The sequence below is a fragment of the Mesoplodon bidens genome, assembly GCF_964165515.1.
Source record: "Mesoplodon bidens genome assembly, chromosome: 19".
In the NCBI taxonomy this organism is placed as follows: Eukaryota; Metazoa; Chordata; class Mammalia; order Artiodactyla; family Ziphiidae; genus Mesoplodon; species Mesoplodon bidens.
This window is the reverse complement of record NC_138179.1, coordinates 25,149,947-25,170,141: the sequence shown is the minus strand read 5'-3', so window position 1 is coordinate 25,170,141 and position 20,195 is coordinate 25,149,947. Positions and strand designations below refer to the sequence as shown.

The window sequence follows — 20,195 nt, the reverse complement described above, 5'->3', positions numbered from 1 at the left end:
TTTTGTTTAGGGACCTAATCCTACATGATTTTAGGCCAAAAGAGAAAATAGGAAGCCTAGCCAATATTATTTTTAACAAGCATTAAGCCAGGCAAAATTAAATGAAATATTCTGATGTTCAAGGTTAACTAATTGCTGTGGTCCAGGGTCAACCTCAAATAAAAATTACTTAAATCAATGCCCTAATTACTAATTTCTTTAATCACAACCTTAGAGCCCTTTAACCTTAGAATTCAAGGTTTTTTGCATCTCTGAATACGACTGTTTCCTTTCTGTCCTGTGTTGTCAGGCTGAATCACACACTGGCATGTATTACCTTGGGTTTGTCCACTACAGATTTACTGAGGGTACAGAACTATGCCTCTTCAAAGCCACTGCCTCACTACCCCGAGTCTGGCATAGTAATAAGACAGAGCAACTACTTAAACTATTTGCTGAATTAAATTCAGGAATCCCACTGTCTCCCAAAAGACAGACACCAAATGTTTGAATTTGGACCTGTGTCTAAATAAGGCCAAGATCACTGTTTTCACAAATATAAATGTTTTAGAGGAACTTCAATGTAAAATACTAATTAAAGAATCTTTCTCAATTTACAAAAATATCCTCCCAAGTAAAGAAGAAACACTTGATAGGGACAGTAGCATGCCTTTAAAATGATCGAGGGTGCTATCCTGCAGATCCTTCTTTGACGGTCCACAGGTTCACCTTCCTGCCTTATTTGTATAGACAGAGAAACATTAATTATCTATCAGGCAAATGAATAATTATTTTTCCACTAAGCCCCAACATTCTAATAAGTTAGACTGAAATTTATAGAATCCCAAAGGGAAAAAAATCCTAAATTAATAATAAAGTTTTAGGGTACATATAGTATGTTTTGCTAAAAGTACAAGTATTTTAGGAAAAGTTATACAATGCACTGTAACTGTTAATTTTTTTTCCTATTAAGGAAAAACGTTAATTTCTAGTCTAAAAAAAAAAACAATTCATACCCACCTCTGTGAATGATTTTCAAGTTTTCTTTTAAGTGGTTTAGTGCTTTCACAGTCTAGGGAGGAAAAAGCAGAGACGGATGGGATAAACAATCAATTTCCTTCTAATCAAACAGCACAATAGCTTACCGTAAAGTAACAGCTCGGGTAGCTCTCTGCATTCTTTTGGGCTTAATATTTCAATATTCTGTCCATTTTTTATGTTAGCTGAAGATGCTAAATTATTATTTTAGATCTGAAATCATAGTTGCCTTTACACACCCTTCCCTGACAGCTAAAAAAACAAATGGGTAACTTACAATTTTTTTAATAAGTCATTAAAAAGTTGTATAATCTTTCTCATACCATCGAACTTTTTAGGAACAGATATATTTAGTACAAAAAGGTCCAACAGTCTGGTTCCATTATCAACCCTAATTTAATAAGTTTTTCCAAATTCTCAGTTTCTCACAATCATTCCCCCTCACTGGGTGTGGAGTCTGCAAAGTAATTTTTGCAGAGCCAGAATTTATCCTGTTGTTTGATTACTGTTCATGATCAGGAAATCAAAGATTTCTCCAGGAATAGAGGAAACAGAGACTTGAATTAAAATTTCTACAACCTCAAACTAAAAGAGATGTGAAGCACAGGCCTACAATTAGAAAAGTCAAGTCTCCGCTGCCATCAAGCTGCTGGGTGCAGAACACAAACTCGCAATGTTTCAAGCAGCCAGGCTTGTTCATGGGGTTATTAATTAGCAAGAACGGATTTAACACAAACTAATTTTAAATGTTACGCTTAATATAAAGGATGATCACCAAGTCTAGAAACACAGGCAAATATACAATAAATGATTTATTAGTGTACATTACATATATTGCAATATAGGCTAAAATAATTTTATCTATGTTTTCCAACTTCATGATCATCCTGTCGTGCAGTGGTTAACAGCTGGATTCTAGGACCAGACTGCCTGGGCTTAAATCATTTACACTTACAAATGTATGAATTTCAAAGCAAATTAATTACTTAACCTCTTCATGCTTTAGATTTGTCATCTGTAAATAAAAAGGGGGTTACACTATTTACCATTGAGAGTTGCTATGAACATAAAATGTCATGAGATCTTGGCCTGACACAAATAAACACTCAATAACCATGGGCTATTATCATTATTCTACTATTGTTCCATTGTAATTATTATGAATAGTAAAAAGTTCCAAGATAAAGCTAGGTTTGGTATACCGAAGAGAGATGACTAAAGTGATCAACATAAAATTTCATACACCTGTCTGAATAATGAAGAAGTTTCTAGTAAAACTTGTTTATACTAGACAGCTTCTTTATAAAATTATATGAAAGGGTATGTATCTTAACAGCTCATAAAACATTTAAATTAAGCATTAATTCAGGTAAATAATTTAAAATATTAACATGAGACCTATTAATCTTAAGATTATGACTAGAGTTTAACCTGACTTTTTAAATCCCAGTTATACACACATACCTCTTACAACTAAAATACAGTTCAGAAACTGTCTACATATTTTAACATTGACCCTTAATGATTAAACAGGATAAACTGACAATTAACAGGCAGACTATATTGGATGTGGAGGATGCAGGGAAGAAAGAGGAAATTCATGCAACCAGAATATCTATCTTACAACTTCCTATAAAATTTAGTTTACACATCCACTAACCCAGGTCATGTCATGAGTTCAGATTCTCAGGGGTTTCTAAGAAACTTACTAACTTTACTCTATCAAAAAAATTTGTTTTTCTTTCTGTGAAAAAACTGTGAATGACCTTTGTTAGCTAAAAGAACAAGAAAGAAAATGATCATTAATTCATTTTCAAAACTATAAACACGTAAGCAAAACAGTGCCTCTTTTCTTTTTTGGTACTATGGTAAAAATGATTTGACCAAATAAGTAGTAATGCTGGTTACTGAAATTGCTAGTCAACAATTTAAGTAGTTTAGACAGAATAGCCCAAATCTTAAACCACAGGAAATATACTTTGTCTAAAGAGTTTCAATTAAGGGATTTCAAGGAGACTGCTGCAATTCTGATTAATTTAAGCGGAACTGTGATAATATAACCTATTTAAATACAGTTAAAGTAACAAGGGAAAGAGGAACAGAAAATTGCTTTTTCTAGCCTTATTTACAGCACAATCTATTATGGTCCACTCTGATTTTAATGGAAAGAATACTGTAGTATTTATTACTGAAATGTATGATTTCAATATGTACTTTTCAATAATGAAAAGTGTCTGTAGTATTTTGAAAATTGTTCTTACTACTTGTTGTGTTAATTACCCCACAGAAGTGATTTTTGTCTCTTTTCCTACTATAGTGATTTTCCAGGAAGGTCAGTAACATTCTGTGAAGGGCATTCAGATGTGTGCATTCAAAACTCCAGTAGCATCTTTATGTAAGAATGTATACAAGGAACAAAGTGAAAACCAAGTACTTACTGCTAAAGTGATTTTGCCTAAAATTTCTTCTGGAATAACATCATCTAATACACTATATACATATTTGTAAAACTTATCAAACGAGGTAGACATGAGTTCCATACAGATCCAACAGTCACCCTATAAAAAAACAAATATCGGTTATTCTTATACATCTTAACATTAAGTACCACCTTCCCTTTACTTAAAATAGAAATACAATGAGAGAAGCAATCTTCTTCTTCTTCTCTTTTTTTAAAAAATTTTTGTTCCTTATCAAAGTGCTGGACAGAATATTCTCCTCATGTTCAAACACAAACTTAGTTGCCCAATTTTCCCCACTCTTAATTGTAAGGATGGGCATAGTCCTACATAGAAAACCTTTCGACTTTTATAAAAATTTTCAAACTCTGCCATGATTAAATAGAAAAACAGAAAATATGTGGGAAACTGTTCATTCTCACTAACAAAGGAAATAGATTACAGGAGTCTTGAGAAACTATATCAACTTCTTAAATCAGTAAAAAAGAAAAAAAAAGTACATAAAGCAAACTCAATGCCTAAAGTCCTTGCTTAAATGCCACCTTCTCAGTGGCCGACATTGAAAATGCCCAATTCAAAATGCAAGTCATCCCCCTCTCAGCATCCCCTTAACTGCTCTACTCTGTAGAGCCTTTATCATCTTCTAATATAAAATATAATTTACTGGGGCTTCCCTGGTGGCGCAGTGGTTGAGAGTCCGCCTGCCGATGCAGGGGACACGGGATCGTGCCCCGGTCCGGGAGGATCCCACATGCCGCGGAGCGGCTGGGCCCGTGTGCCATGGCCGCTGAGCCTGCACGTCCGGAGCCTGTGCTCCGCAACGGGAGAGGCCACAGCAGTGAGAGGCCCGCATACCACAAAAAAAAAATATATATATATATATAATTTACTTATTATGGTTTTCATTGATCTTCCCTATTAGAACATACAGTCCACCATGACGGGCTCAATAAACATTCCTTAAATGAACAAATGCTGGCTATAATCAAATCAAATCATTCAAAAACTATTGGCAGCATTGTAGAGTGTTTTAAACCAGTTTGAAGGCAATTTGACAATAAAACAAGAGAAATAAAAGTGCCTATACCCTTTGATAGAGTCATCCCATGACTGGGAATCTAACTTAAACAAATAGCTCGTAAATTACAAAAAGAAAAAACAAAAACAAACTAAAAACCTCAACTATCTCACAAGATGAAATGGTACATTATTAAAAGGATTACCTGAAATTAAATTATTTTGAAAACTATACAGTTCATGAGGTATGCATGAGAAAACACAGGCTATAAGCCGATTCCATGTTTATAATGCTGTAAAAGTATGTGGACATATAAACAAGGACTACGAAGTATCTTGTGAGAGTGAAAAGAGCTATCGGGATGATGACAAAAATTACCTTTAAAAAATTCTGTATATGGTTACTAATTTATGGATCCAGCTATATCCTTAGAGATCTTCTACCACTAACCTCCCTCCCCTAACATCTGGCTTGCATTGATCATACGAGAGATCTATGCCCGTTGAAATAAAATGGCTTGCTCAGAACAGCACTGCTAATTAGCAACAGAGCCATGAACAGAATCCACTTTACATAACTCCTTTCTCCTATCAACACCTCCAATGCAAGGACATTTAACTTATATGTAGAGACAGCACATGCTGTGATGACTGCTGAGATGAATGATCCCACTCTTAAAATAGAAGCACCTGCTGCAACATCCCTGTAGCTCCATGGCTTCACAGAAGGCTGATTTGCAGAGCATATTTCACTTATAGTTACTCCAATCTTTCTTCTTAGGTCTCTTTTTCTGGGTGCTCTTGCAGAATAACCTTCATAAATGACTAACACTATTAACCCAAAACACACACTTGAATTTATTTCAATCTAAAGACACCATCTCAATAGATTTACTAGAATTTTTTAATTAGAGAAAAGGATAGCACATTTAACTCACCTACTTAGAAAAACAGCGTGGAAGGAACTTAACTTCAGTAATATAGCAAAGTGGGACAATCATTGATTAGAGTGTGAAGGCCTGACTTACTCATCCAGGCTCTCCCACTTTCCACTTATATAAGCTTGGGCCCCGTCAACTCCTAACTATGAAATGGGATCGCCCCACAATCTTCAATGGACTATGATAAAGATCAAATGAGTTAACATATGTAAAGCACAAAGTAAAGCGCCTGGCAGCTGCTAAAAACTAGAATTAAGAAAATGAGGGGAGGGCTTCCCTGGTGGCGCAGTGGTTGAGAGTCCGCCTGCCAATGCAGGGGACGCGGGTTCGTGCCCCGGTCCGGGAAGATCCCACATGCCGCAGAGCCACTGGGCCCATGAGCCATGGCCGCTGAGCCTGCACATCCGGAGCCTGTGCTCTGCAATGGGAGAGGCCACAGCTGTGAGAGGCCCACGTACCACACACACACAAAAAAAAACAAAAAAAACTAAAAAAGAAAATGAGGGGAGAAGGGGAAAGGATGGAAAAATAGGAAAGCAACCAAAAGAGAAGGAAACACAAGGGAACAAGGGAGATAAAGGGGAGAAGTAAACTGAGGTGAGAAGGGCAGGCACAAAGGAGCAATTAGCCCCAGGGCGGGAAATCTTTGTAGTTTCTAAGGCACATAACCTAATGTAAATGTATTTCTTATGGCAGTTCCTTTTGGCCATAACTGAGAATAGACAACAGCGTTAAAAAAAAAAAAAAAAAAAAAAAAAGGAATGGTTTGAGCTGCCTCAAAAGCAGTGACAGCAACATTACTTTCATGTTCAAGCAAAAGACAGGACAACCACACAACTGAAATACAAAAATAAAAATTACTGAATATGGATTTACTGAAAAGGAAGGTGGAGGATAACGAAACTGAACTACCAAGATCAAGATAAGGGTTTCAGAGACAACATCCAGATAAAACCAATAACATAACTTTTATACCAACAGGAACAACTTAGAAAATAAAATGTTTAAAAAGACACCACTCACAGTAGAAAGCAAAAAGCACCTAGGAATACATCTAACAAATTAGCCTAGCCAGACTAATCAGGAAAAAATAGAGAAGATACAAATTACATCAGGAATGAGAGAGAGAGGGAGGTAACATCACTGTAGATTCTACAGATATTATGATGATAATATAGGGCTATTATGAATAACTTTATACCAATTAATTTGACAGTTTAGATAAAAGGCACAAATTTCTGAAAATAAAATCAAACTACCAAGTATCACTCAGGGAAAAACAGATAACCTGAAGAGAACTCTTTGAAAGCAACTAAACTGCAAAATAATTATGCTGAGTAAAAGACAACAACAACAACAAAGAAGGGGGTACATGCTGTATGATTCCATTTACATAAAATTCTAGAAAATGCAAACTCATCTACGGTGGCAGAAAGCAGCTCTGCAGTTGCCTGAGGATGGTGACAGCAGAGAGGAAGTGTGTATAACCTACGGGACACAAGGAAACTCGTGAGAGGTGGGTATGTTCATGACCTTGATTATGGCGATAATCCCACACGTGTGTACATTTGTTCCAACATATCAAATTGTATACTGTAAATATGTGCAGCTGATTGCCAATTTTACCTCCATAAAGCTGTACTTAAAACTTGCCGGGGCGGGGAAGGAAGGGGAAAGGACAACATGAGCAGAAGTAGGGGTAGAAAGGGAGGAGGTGACTATTTGGCTAATATCACTGCCTTTTTTTTTGTTTTTTGTGGTACGCGGGCCTCTCACTGCTGTGGCCTCTCCCACTGCGGAGCACAGGCTCTGGACGCGCAGGCTCAGCGGCCATGGCTCACAGGCCCAACCGCTCCGCGGCATGTGGGATCTTCCCGGACCGGGGCACAAACCCGTGTCCCCTGCATCGGCAGGTGGACTCTCAACCACTGCGCCACCAGGGAAGCCCTATCACTGCCTTTTACATAACCTGATGAACTCCTATAGTCACAGATTACTCAGAACAGTATTTCCTACACTGGAATTTCCCCAACCTCCAAAGATACCTTAAATAAGGGATTCCTTGCTATTAAATTCTGAAAATGTATATATTAAAAGACATTTTAAAAGTGCTTCTAGGGCTTCCCTGGTGGCGCAGTGGTTGAGAGTCCGCCCGCTGATGCAGGGGACACGGGTTCGTGCCCTGGTCCGGGAAGATCCCACATGCCGTGGAGCAGCTGGGCCCGTGAGCCATGGCCGCTGAACCTGCGCATCCAGAGCCTGTGCTCCGCAACGGGAGAGGCCACAACGGTGAGAGGCCCGCGTACCGCAAAAACAAACAAAAAAACGAAAAAAAAAACCCAAAAACAAACAAACAAAAAGTGCTTCTAAGTCTCAGTATTGATAACATAAATAGTAGGTCTGGCCTTTATGTAAGCTACAGGCTAAAAGTCACTTTCATTATTCAGTACTGTCAAGCTCTTTTCTCCCTGTCTACCAAGTCTGAAAACGAATTTAGAAACCTGTGCAATTAGATGTCTTCATAAATTATCTAAATAAAATCCAAGTTGTATTTTGGACTTCTTATCCTCATTTAGTTTCATCCTAGAAAGAAATATACACATGGTTGGAGATAACAGCAATAACTGAGTTACCAACTTCAGTATTAAATGTTATTTATTCACTGCTCCAAATAAAGTTATGGAACTTTCAGAGGCTCAATATTACCCAATGGCAAGATTAACCTCTACATTGTTGGTGCTAAGAAGAAGAAAAATAACATCTCATGGCTCCGTGATTGTTGGTTGACTGAATCAGACCAAGAGTTGATGTCCTGTGGTCATATAAATCATGTGAAATGAAATACTATGGAGGCTTTTCACAGGGATGGGAGTTACAAGCATTTGTCTCTCTCACAACAAGTCCTAAATGCGCTCATTCATGTCCAGTCTCTTCCTTTCATAAACCCAGAATTCTGTGTCTATTATCAAAACTGAAGGTCGGGCTTCCCTGGTGGCGCAGTGGTTGAGAGTCCGCCTGCCGATGCAGGGGACACGGGATCGTGCCCTGGTCCGGGAGGATCCCACATGCCGCGGAGCGGCTGGGCCCGTGTGCCATGGCCGCTGAGCCTGCGCGTCCAGAGCCTATGCTCTACAACGGGAGAGGCCACAACAGTGAGAGGCCCGTGTACCGCAAAAAAAAAACAACTGTAGGTCATGTCACCAAAAAAGGATCCTTTTCTTTTAAGTGATCTAGCTCAAAAATCTTTCTCCAAACCATTATTAAATAAATGCTTATTATTTTTCACCATTGTAACTTCAGGAAAGTTACAACTGTGACTATGCACATGCACTCTTCAAGGTGAACTTGCTGCTTCTAAAACTTCATTATTCAGAAAGTACCTATTACTTCCTGCATTCTAAGATCTAAGGAAGGCGGGGGGTGGCTTCATGTTCAGCCTAACTAGGCATTTTGTGACTTTACACAACTTAGCTGTATAGCTCCTGACCCTTCAGCTTCTCATACGCAAAAACTGCAATGTTTAAAAAGCAGATTATTTCTTAAATGAAGCTCAAGTTCTTTATCCCTGGACCACTTGTGGTATAACAGAAAGAACAGTGAGATTTTTGTCTCTGAAGTCCTGTCCGTGACACTTCTTGGCTGTGCGACTTTTGTTAAATTACTACTCATATCTCAGTTTCCTCCCTGGAAAGAGGGGATAATATCACCAACCTGCCCGAGACTGTTGTGAAAGTAATAAACGTGGAATCTATAGAGCATTCAATAGATGTTAGTGCTTACAGATGCATATCTCAATTCCAGTCAACCTTCCTGAGATATGAAACTGAATTTTACCCAACTATTCATAAGGAATCGTAACGATCCTGTTCAATACTATTTTCCAAGCTTTTTGTTTTGTTTCCAGTAACTTTTCAATCATGGATATCACTCTGCTTTCTTTTCATAAAATCAGACTTCACACTATCTAGCCTGGAGCTACATATTTAAATGTTGCTCAAATGAATTATCAAGTAAACGAACATGAGAAATAAACTGGCATACTTGAGCACTATGGAGGTGAATTAGGGCTGGGATAGAGCCCATGAGAGTCTACGGAGACAGTGAGCACAGCATGGAAAAGCTGACTGTGGCATCCAGTTAGGAGAGAAAATCTAGTCCATTCCAGATAACTACTGCTCTTCATGAGATGTGAAGAGTAGTGTGGCCAGGGGATTTATGATTATGAAGAAGAAATTCATGGTTTGAGGGAAGAAGAGAGGAGGAAATGACAAGATTCCTGTGCAACATGAAGAAAGTTCCAGATTCATGATCTTACAAACAGAATAACAGTATATAATACTTCGGTGCAGGATAGAGTTACCTGCCTGAATACACGACTGTGTGCGCTGATGTGATGTAATACTATGTGACATGGGGAAGAAAGTTAACAAATTCAACAGATCTGGTCATAAAAATGAACACTCAAGTCAAAAAAGTACAAGGACAGGAGGAGAAAGAAGCTATGTGAGTCTAAAACTAATAGTGATTAATTAGTGATTCAAGAAAGGGATGGGCTCTATCAAGAAGGAGAACACTTCTGGTTAATAGTGTTATCTATTAAGGGCACAGAAAAATAAATAAATATTTCGGGACTGGGTGAAGAATTAATTGACGAACCTTTAAGGTCTTCTCCAATGATAAGATTTCATATCTTTCTATACAGTGTGACATTCAGTCCTGTCTTACAACATAGTATTTTTTAAGTCAATAATGATAACAAAACCCCCAAAATGACACCCTCTGTGATCCAGTCCGAAAAAGAAGGGCAGGGTGGGATGCAGTTTTTCCTCACCAGTTCATAACAAACCCACCAGTACCAGCTCATCCTAACATTTTCAAAATGATAATGGATATATTTTTTTTTTTTTTGCGTTACATGGGCCTCTCACTGTTGTGGCCTCTCCCGTTGCGGAGCACAGGCTCCGGACGCACAGGCTCAACAGCCATGGCTCACGGGCCCAGCCGCTCCGCGGCATGTGGGATCTTCCCAGACCGGGGCACGAACCCGTGTCCCCTGCATCGGCAGGCGGACTCTCAACCACTGCGCCACCAGGGAAGCCCTGATAATGGATATTTTTTAAGAGTATTTAAAATGCATAAGAGTTCAGTTCAATTCCCATTCACCTAACTAAATATCACAAGTGTGTGATAACTGTCCAGGACACCATAAAGTATCTGATTCACTGACAGCTCCACCTTTACTTCCTGACCCTAACTCACTTCCCTGCTTTAGGGAGTGGTGTGACTGGAAATGAGCAAGTGCACTGACAGCTGCAGGCAGAAGTGATAACCTGTAGCAGGATACAGGCGAGTCAGAGACCAAAAGAGACACATGATCCTGACACCAAGAAACTAAAGTTCTAGCTTCTACATAAAAATCTGGATAGCAGAATTAGATAAAAGAAATTCTACTGCAGCTGTTAATTTCCATGTCTGATGAATTTTATTGAGGATTGTGGGTGGACACGAATAAATGCTTATGCTAAATGCAGATACACTGGATGACAAAAATTAATGAAAGTTTAAAAAAGGGGTTGGGGAGGGCCGAGGGAGCTCAAGGACAAAAGAGATAGATCTAAATACAGTAACATATTTAGAAGCCAGGTGATTTGTCAGGTTCTTAAAAAACAGAAAATATTTACATATGAAGAAGGAAATATGGAATTCACAAATGACAGCCATAAAATACTTAATTAACTAATATAATTAAAGTATGAAATTCACCCCTTAACCAAAGGAACATGAAATTAATGTGTAAATTATCATGGCGATATACTAAAATGTTGAGAAATCAATGTATTACTAAAGTACAGCATTAAACTGAAGATTAGAATCAAATCCTGCCATCCTCTTACTTATTCCAAGTAGACGTCCACTTGTCAGCTAAGACCCCAGCTTAGGTTTATTCCTACCTCTCTGAAGAGTGCACCATAAAACTGAACAATGTACGGGCAATCACTACTTCGCATCACTACGTCCAAATCCATGAGAAGCTGTTTTTGCTCTTTTTCATCCACTGTTGACCGAATTCTCTGGAAAAAAAAAATGACAAAAGATGTCACAAAAACATAAAACAACTTCAGAAACCAAAGAAAAACCACTACCACAAGACTAAAAATTCCGAGCAGACTTCACAAATACTAACCAGACATAAAAATTATCGTCTTCCTTATACTTTACAAGAATAATTTTATCACAGAAAAATAAAATAGCACTTAGAAAAAAAATTTTTTGACAAAATAGCACTTAGGAACTCTTTAAGGGACACAGGGCTTTTTAACCACAAGCATTCACTGAAGATGATGGAAGGAATGCCCTGCAGGCAAATATAAAGAAAATCTTAACAAGCCATCCTCTAAACAGTTTACACTGAATAATTATCAGTAGTTTCATACATACTTTTAAATCACCATTTCAGAATTGTATGGAATCTGGGCATTCAATGCAAGAACAGCCCTCTTCACTCCCTGGCATCCTTAACGGCTTAGCATCCTCCTTCTTTAGAGGTGGAAAATAGCCCAGAACAGGTAAAAGTGAGAACTAGCGTAGGGGCAGCACACAGACTACGATCCATGTCTCCCAAATCCTGTACTGGTACCTTCCCCCTTCACCACACTTTCTGTATGTTAAAAACAAAAAGTTCTACCTGACTCTCCAACTCGTGAGTCAGAATGCAGGGCAGCATAAACATGTGGCGGAAAATCTAAAAACGAGGAGACAGAGGGCTGTTTGTCTACTCCTCAGATGATGAGGTCCTCCCCTGTACACTGCAGACCTGGGGTATATCCCCAACCCACCTGTACAACGACGACTCTGCACAATTCTAAAAGATTCCCACAAAAGATAAGCGTCCCCAGCCCTGCCACCCACCCAGGAACTGTACAGAACATGGAGATGTTCAGAGCGACAGCTCCCACTGCACTAGAGACAGGAAAGAATCAAATTCAGAGAGTGTAAAATATTAATAATGAAGTTACAGTTTAATGACAAGGCATGCAAACAGCTCTGTTCTCAATGTTCACAATGTCACACCGCGCCACTGTGTATAATACATAGCACATACTTACAAGGCAAGTTAGTATCAAAAAATATACAAGGTGGCATTTTGTCTTCCAAAGACTTCAAGGTATCTGTCCTCAATGTTCTTGAAAGGGTGAAGGCAGTCAATTAAACTCTTGAACCCATTTTACAGAAGAGAAGCCAGAGGCACAGAAAGATACAAAAGATGTATTCCATGTGACACGACAATAAGCAGGTGTATAAGGAATAGAAGTAGGTTCTTTCATTTTCATTTTTCCCACACTAAATGAGGAATTCCATATATTCCAAATACAAACAAACTAAATTTTGCAACTTAAAATTTACAGCCTGCTAGCTACAGTACTTCATACCAAATAAAATTTACTAGCTGGCATCCATCTTGTACAGACTGATTTATTCCAAACTTTCACACTGAATATCCTGCCCAGATAAATAAGAAAAAAATAAGAAGAATGAAAAATAAAAACAAGTAAGACTAGTACTTTTAAAATTAAGAAAATCCCCCCCCCATTTCTGTACTTTCATAGTTTGGAGATTAATAATTTTGCTTTTAAATCAACATCGGCATAATGTCTGCTCAAAAGGGATAGTTTTAAAAAGTCAAATTAGCCCAGAGATGTAATTTGTATTTGTTCAAAACATGACACTGAAATTTCTGTAAACATTTAAATTACAAAACTTGTTTTAAAAAATATAACTTTAAAAGTGTAGCTGTGAAAATAATAATTTGGGAACGCTATTATTTTTAAAAGACTTAATAATCCTATGTATCTAAACTTAAAAGACAAAGAACTGGTAATTAGAGACAAACAGGGAAGAAAAAAGCAAATGATCCTCTGGTTGCAGAAGATTTCTACCTACTAAAGAATTCTCACTATTAATAGATTAAAAAAATTTTTTTCTATTTTTACTATTTTTCCTTATTTACAAGTGTACTAACACACACACTTATAAAACACTATTTTAGAAGATGCCCTCCTTTCTAGTTTATTTTTTGTTTCCCTAAACTGGTTATATGGTTTTCTAAATTTACAATAAACCTCAGTAGTTATCATCAATAACTGACTCTTGGGGACCAATTTCTAAAAACACTGCTGTTGCTACAGAAAGGATACATGTTACTGTGTGAACTGGAGACCTAACTAAAGTCCCAGCATCTAACTGATATAATAGGATTATTACTAACCATACTGGAGAGAGAGTGCCTGGCACAGTTGTAATCTTTGAGATCATCAGCATGGTAGGAAAATCTGTCCATCTGTAAAATATTCTTTAATGCCACTGCTAGCATGAAAGAGAACGTGGCGGGGGTGGGGGGGTGCTGCTGGATGGCCTACTGCTCTAACGATGCCTGTCACCACCTCCTCACGCTTTCTGAACATCTCGTCCAAGTGATGGGCATTGGAGGACTAGCTGCTGGTACTGCATCTCAATTGTTTAAAACTGAGCAAGTACAGCTAGCTCTGAATTATACTGATACTCAAGTTTTAGGGTCGTATTGTAACATTTATTATATGTGAGGAATTAATAAACTAAGCTAATTCAAAAGGCCTGAAGGACTCAAAGAGGAGACTAACTATAAGCATATATCTCCTACAATAGCAGTAGCTTCAAATTAATGATTTTAATTCAGTAATTCAATAAGTAATTCAAGTTAGAAAACACAAATAATCGATGATTCAAATGACAAAATACTTAGTAATAAAAGTCACTACCAGGAAAGTTTTTCTAAGTGAACATCAAAGTAATGTGTATGGAAAAGATTTCTACCATTTGAAATAAGTAAGGCTCGGATTCTCTAATGAAGGGAGCATAATCACCAAAAATGGAACACATCACTGAGAACAAACTTCCCTTCCCCTTATAAAGCTGTCCTTAATGAGGGTACTGGAAAATGCAAATGCAAAGGTGAAGCCAATTACACTACTTGAAATTCTCCTGTAATTTAAATGTTCAGAAATCAAATGTGTTGATAAATGCCTTGAGTTACAGGAAATTTTCATTTATTGATACCATAAATTTAAAGTTAGATAAGGCTAATGTTTATTTGGGCTCAGCAAACCCTTTTTTTAAATTTCTACTTAAGAAAGTAGAAAATATTTAAGAAAATCATCTCAAGAACCTTAAGTTTTAAAGAACAGTTTCACTTTCACCCAGATATCATTAAAATTACTCTTGTTTCTTCATTATGGGGCTATTGAGCTTTTACTTGTCACTGTTTTATTAACCTAGCTTAAGTTATCACATTCTCTCAGGACAAACTAAACTACTTTTTGAAAATCAACCTACATAGCATTTCCAATAATGAAGTATTTTCAAAGTATTACAATTTTACTTTATTTGGAACATAATGTAGAGAAAACACTTTTAAAGCAAAACAAGAATTACTACCCTACTTATATAAAGGGTTTGCTACAGTGAAGAAATTTTATACACCTGAAGGTAAAAATATATTTTTAAAATTGTTGTCCAAATCTGTATACAAAGCTGTTTTATATTTTAATAAAGCTTTAAAAGCAGGTAAATGCCAATAAAAACTGCATGTAGCTACAAATCAGCAACACCAAAATGACTCTCATTTAAAGACACTTAGTAGAGGCAAAGGGAAAAAAAGATAAATTCCTAGTTCCCTGGTTGTATGACTATTAGTGTTATATATGGTTCTTATCTAATTAAAAAAAAAATTCCAGAGCTTCACTTATCTAAAGCAGCCAATCCAACTCATGCCATTGGCTGAAGCAGCCACAAATTCAGTTACTAGAACTCTGTAAGGATTAAGCTACAGTTATGGAAAGTTAAGAAGTTCCATAGGACAAGCTAAAAAATTTAAGTTAGAAATTGCCCTCTTGCCCTCTCCTACCTCATGCACAGAACCCAGCAATGCCCACTTTGAGAACAGTCCCAATCGTACAGAAATACCAAGAAGTGGTTGAAAGTTTGTTTTCCTTCTTCCTGTACAATGTGGCATCTTCAAGTCATTGGTAAATTTAAATGTTGACAGCTTATACCTGGCCTCATCTGGAATGCCTCAATTTTTTTTTTTTTTTTTTTCTTTTCAGTATGTGGGCCTCTCACTGTTGTGGCCTGTCCCGTTGCGGAGCACAGGCTCCGGACGCGCAGGCTCAACGGCCATGGCTCACGAGCCCAGCCGCTCCGCGGCATGTGGGATCTTCCCAGACCGGGGCACAAACCCGTGTCTCCTGCATCGGCAGGCGGACTCTCAACCACTGCGCCACCAGGGAAGCCCTGGAATGCCTCAATTTTTAACAACTTGAATTTAAAGTATAAATACTCCTCTACTGCTATGAACAGCTATTTAAACATGGCACAGTTCTAGATGTCCTCTAATTTTTCACTGGGATTTCACACACACTATTCTCTCTCCTAATCTCCAAACCCTGCCAACCCGACCTCTCAGGTAATTGCTGGTACTCATTAAGGATGCATAGTTAGGGACAAAACTAACACCAGGAAGTATGAAGGACTTTCAAGTTGATTAAGACACATTATTAGCATGGAAAGGGACTGGGGGAACTATTAAAACTAAATTCACTGAAGGACTGGGGTGGAAAAGGCAGAGAGAAAGAAGCCAAGAGGATGGATGAAAACAGGCAGTACACACTCCTAAGGAAACCGATTTCACCCCTTCTTACTGAGATACTATGACCGCATTAGTGTCGCTTTCTCGTTTCTCGTCCTTTCCTAAATTTATTTTCAGAGGTCAGGAGTGACATGGAGAAGCGATAAAGGGAAAGAGTATGATGATGACCCACTCGCTATCACGGGGTAAGGTCAGGATGGCTCAACTGTGGCAAAGAGGAAATGAAAAAAGGCCCACAGGGTAGGTCCTCAGAAGCGGGTCTCCAAGGAGCATTTTGCCTGGGCGCTAAATGAACACCTAGCTGATTCCGGTAGTGTCCTTGCCACCCACTCTGATTCAGAGTTAACCCACATCTCCGTGTCAGAGTTCTCAGAGCTAGCTCAGTTGCTAGAGAAGCCAGGCACACACCAAAGCACTGGGGCCCGCCCTGGAAGGACCCCAGTCTGTGTCTGCCTGTGTCCTATGCAAGAACTCTGGACTCTCACCAAAATCCCAGAGTTGTTCTACCTGCCAACTCAAGCTATAAGGAAAGGTCAGGCCAATGACCAGCTCTATCTGTTGGATAATGTGTGTGTGGAGAAGGCCCTCTGGGTTACCTGATCCCATTCATGTTTAGAGAAGGAGAAAATAGGTCATCACATACTCAAAAGACTCAGGGTAAAGAAGACTGATAAGTCATACATGTTCCTGATTAAAAACAGTAGTTCCACAATGTGTACGACAGATGTTTCTAGGATCTGGGCGTTCCAGGCAAAAAAGATACACGTCACCTACAAACATATCAGGAATCAAGAACCGAGGAGTCCAGGAACTGACTTTAGAAAGACAGACTTGAAAATAGCAACACAGTCAAATAAACTTACAAAATGTCTATCAATTCTAACTGATACTCCATCTGTGTTTTTGTTTTGAAATGGAGAAAATACATGGGGAAAGAGATGTGGGGAACAGAATAAATGGGAAAAATAATGTGAAAGGGCATGACCACTAGTCCTGGGAGGTATAGCCTCTAAACTCTCACATGACACATTCTTGCCGGGTCTTTGAAGGGCTCAGCTGAGGGTCCAGAGGACAGTGTAACAAGGTGCCCGTGTTCATCTGTGGCTGCTTAGAGTAAGTTAGGAATAAGGTATGAGTATTCAAAAGTGAATGAGGGGTGAGTTCCCCCATCAGAAATTTCGGCACGGACACAACGAAACTCAGCAAGGTGATGTATTCAACAACTATAGAGGAAATCAGTGTATGGCTTTACAGATTATTCTAGGCATTGACTAAAACAATTTAACACAGAATAAAGTGATGCAAGCTATTAGTATTTGGGCCATTAGGCAAAGTGCTACTTTCAATTTACCACCAACCGAAATCAGAGCACCAGAAGGTCTTTCCCCTTTGGCAAAGCCGTGGGGGATCCGCTATCACCTGCACGTAGCTTGAACTCAGATCTCAGTGGCTGTGGCTCATCCCTCTAGCTGAGCGCCTCTCACCATCTAAGGTGACCAACAGTATTTATATTCTCTACTCAAGTAATTGCCAAATATCTTGCCAAAATGGGATGAAAGCTTGCGCAATCACTAACAGGGCAGGAATGAGATCAAAGGCTCCCTGTGTCAACTGTGGATTTCTTAATAAGCCATGTGATCTAGCCAATCGAATGAGAGCCTAAGACACCAGACTGAGTAGACACTGATAAGTATCACCCGTGCAGGAATCCTAGCGCTGGTACCTGGGCAAACACAGCACATGGGATCTCGAGTGGACTCCTCTCCACAGAAAACAAAGAGGGATGGAATGAAGGTTCTACAGCATTTCACTTAAAATCAAATGATGATGAGAACAAGGGTTTCTTAATTGATATAATTGTCATAAACGTATTTTGAAAGTATCCAGTTCCTAGGATCCACAAACACCAATACTGCCCTGCCAGAAGGGCAGCCTTCTTCATTAAGCAGTCCCTGCCCTTTGGTTAGGGACTCCTCCTAAGGTTAATATGTGAGAGAATAAAACACAAAGGGGGATCCACTGCCAGTCAGTGGATGACTTCAGATCAACCTAAGTCAGGGAGGTAGGGGATAGGAGAGCAAGGATCACACTCAGATCCCCAAGTGTCCCCTTGGATTCTTACAAACATTCGACCCTTACAACAAATGTGCTGCTTTCCCAGCAGAAATGTCCAGAATTCAGTTCTAATACAAAGTTGGAAAACCCCAGAAACCACTGCAGCACATCAGTGAGCGATCACTTTCCTCTGAGCTGCAGGAAACCCTAGGCATTCTTATTTTCCTAATTTCAAAACAAAGATTCTATATCCCACAGATGCAGCAAGACACTTAACCTTAGCTGCTAAAGAGTCTTCTAAACAGATCACATAAGAAAATGTCCATGATATCTTACAATACTATCACTAATAAGGTCAAAGCAGATGGCAACATTAGCCAAAACAAACAGTGAAAAAAAAAAAAAAAGGCAAAGTGTTTGGAGTGCTGATCACAGATGCAAAACTGTTTTTCATGTCAAAGAGTAACAAACTGTGTGTCTGTTAAATCAATTGTTTTAAATTATGAAAACACATGTTTTTACTAAGGAAGAAAGAAAGGATACTGATCCTTAATTGCAAAACCATCTGAGTCTTTAGGAGCAATTTAATGAACTCTCGATTGTATCTTAGTCAAATTAATTAATTAATAGTAGGACCTCCCCTTCTTCTCACTGAGGATACTGAGGCCCAGTTTAATTCCTTCTACACATTTTGTGCTGTGCACCATCAGAGAACGTGCGAGATCACTTCCAACAACGTATGTGATGTCACATCATGGGAAGACCTGCCCTGAGGACAAAGTTAATGGGACAAGCTTGGTAAGTCTTGACAAGGGTGGTATCATCTTCCTCTTTACTCATTACATCATCCAGATGTAAAGAGCACAATGTTATTTAACCTCAGCACTGAAACATTTAAGGGCCTAAAGATCATAAATGACAGATCCCAACTTCGGTACCCATGACAATACAGTGAGATAGGAGAGAAATCTGATATACAAACAATTACAGAGGCACAGCTATAACATGACAAAGAATGACAGAAACTGTGCAGGAGGTATTGTTCACATATCGTTCCAGAGGGCCCTCATTTAGAGCGAGGTGTGTTAAGACGGGTTCTTCTCCAAATAACTGCATGAGCTGGGATTCAGTCCTATGTCACGGTTCAGTCAGGTCAGTCAAGTGAAGGTAGAGGGTTTCAGAAACTAGGTGTCCAGAATGTTCAGAAACAAAAATGGTTGATGAAAGTTCACCGAGAGCCACCATTTCCAAACTGTCCACGTGGATCCCAAAGGTTCCTCAGCACTCATGCCCCAAGGGCTTCCGATATGGGGAGGCACCTCCTATCCAGCACATCAACCAGAGAGCATTGATTTTGGCTACTTTATTTACTGGGGTCTACATACAATTCTATTAACAGAAAGCATCCACTAGGAGCAACAGCAAAAGAAACACACGCAGACTAGGAGCTCCAATCCCCACTACACCAGGGATTGGGGGGCCGCCCTGCCACATCCTTGGGATCTGTCCACTCCTGGAAGGGCACCACTTACACTTTTCATTGCAATGCCACAACATTCAAGCAACAATAGCAACATAAAATAATATGGGGCAATCAACTGTGGATTTCTTAATAAGCCACATGGATCTAGCCAATCGAATGAGAGCCTAAGATACTGGACTCCAGTCTCAATTCAAAACAAGATAGCCATGGCTTCTGCGTCCCACAAGTGACCTGGATAATCAAATGCTAGCACTGTGGACCTTTGAAACTCAACAAAACTGCCTAACAAAGTTCTCTATACCATCAGAAAGCAGCTTTTCTAATTAAGGCCACGCCTGTCAAGTGTCATTCTACTGCCTTCAGAACACTGTGCAAGACCAACGCTTGAGACTAAAATGGCCCTCCTCCGACAGTGCTCACGGTCCCCACGCAAACTACTCGGCACTGAACTTCTGACAGCAATGGCGAGGTCCCCACTGCCCAGCTGCCTCCCGACACCCGCAGCTCCACCTGCACAGGAGGCCCACCCAGTGAGCAGGCGA

The 20,195-nt window shown here is 39.1% G+C and overlaps 1 protein-coding gene across 4 annotated transcripts in view; it reads right to left on the bottom strand.

Annotated features, from left to right (window-relative positions):
• The window catches only part of MAP2K4 (mitogen-activated protein kinase kinase 4), a 107,048-nt gene that overhangs the window by 20,923 nt on the left and 65,930 nt on the right, over nt 1-20,195 (bottom strand). For all 4 annotated transcript variants that reach the window (XR_014014028.1, XM_081219866.1, XM_081219867.1 and 1 more), the window contains 3 exons: nt 11,386-11,505; nt 3,456-3,575; nt 1,000-1,051 (listed from right to left, as the gene is read on the bottom strand). Coding sequence is in view for 3 of the 4 variants with exons in the window: in XM_081219866.1 (XP_081075992.1) it covers nt 1,000-1,051; nt 3,456-3,575; nt 11,386-11,505 (292 nt within the window). In the remaining variant the exon portion in view is untranslated. The remainder of the gene's footprint in view (nt 1-999; nt 1,052-3,455; nt 3,576-11,385; nt 11,506-20,195) is intronic.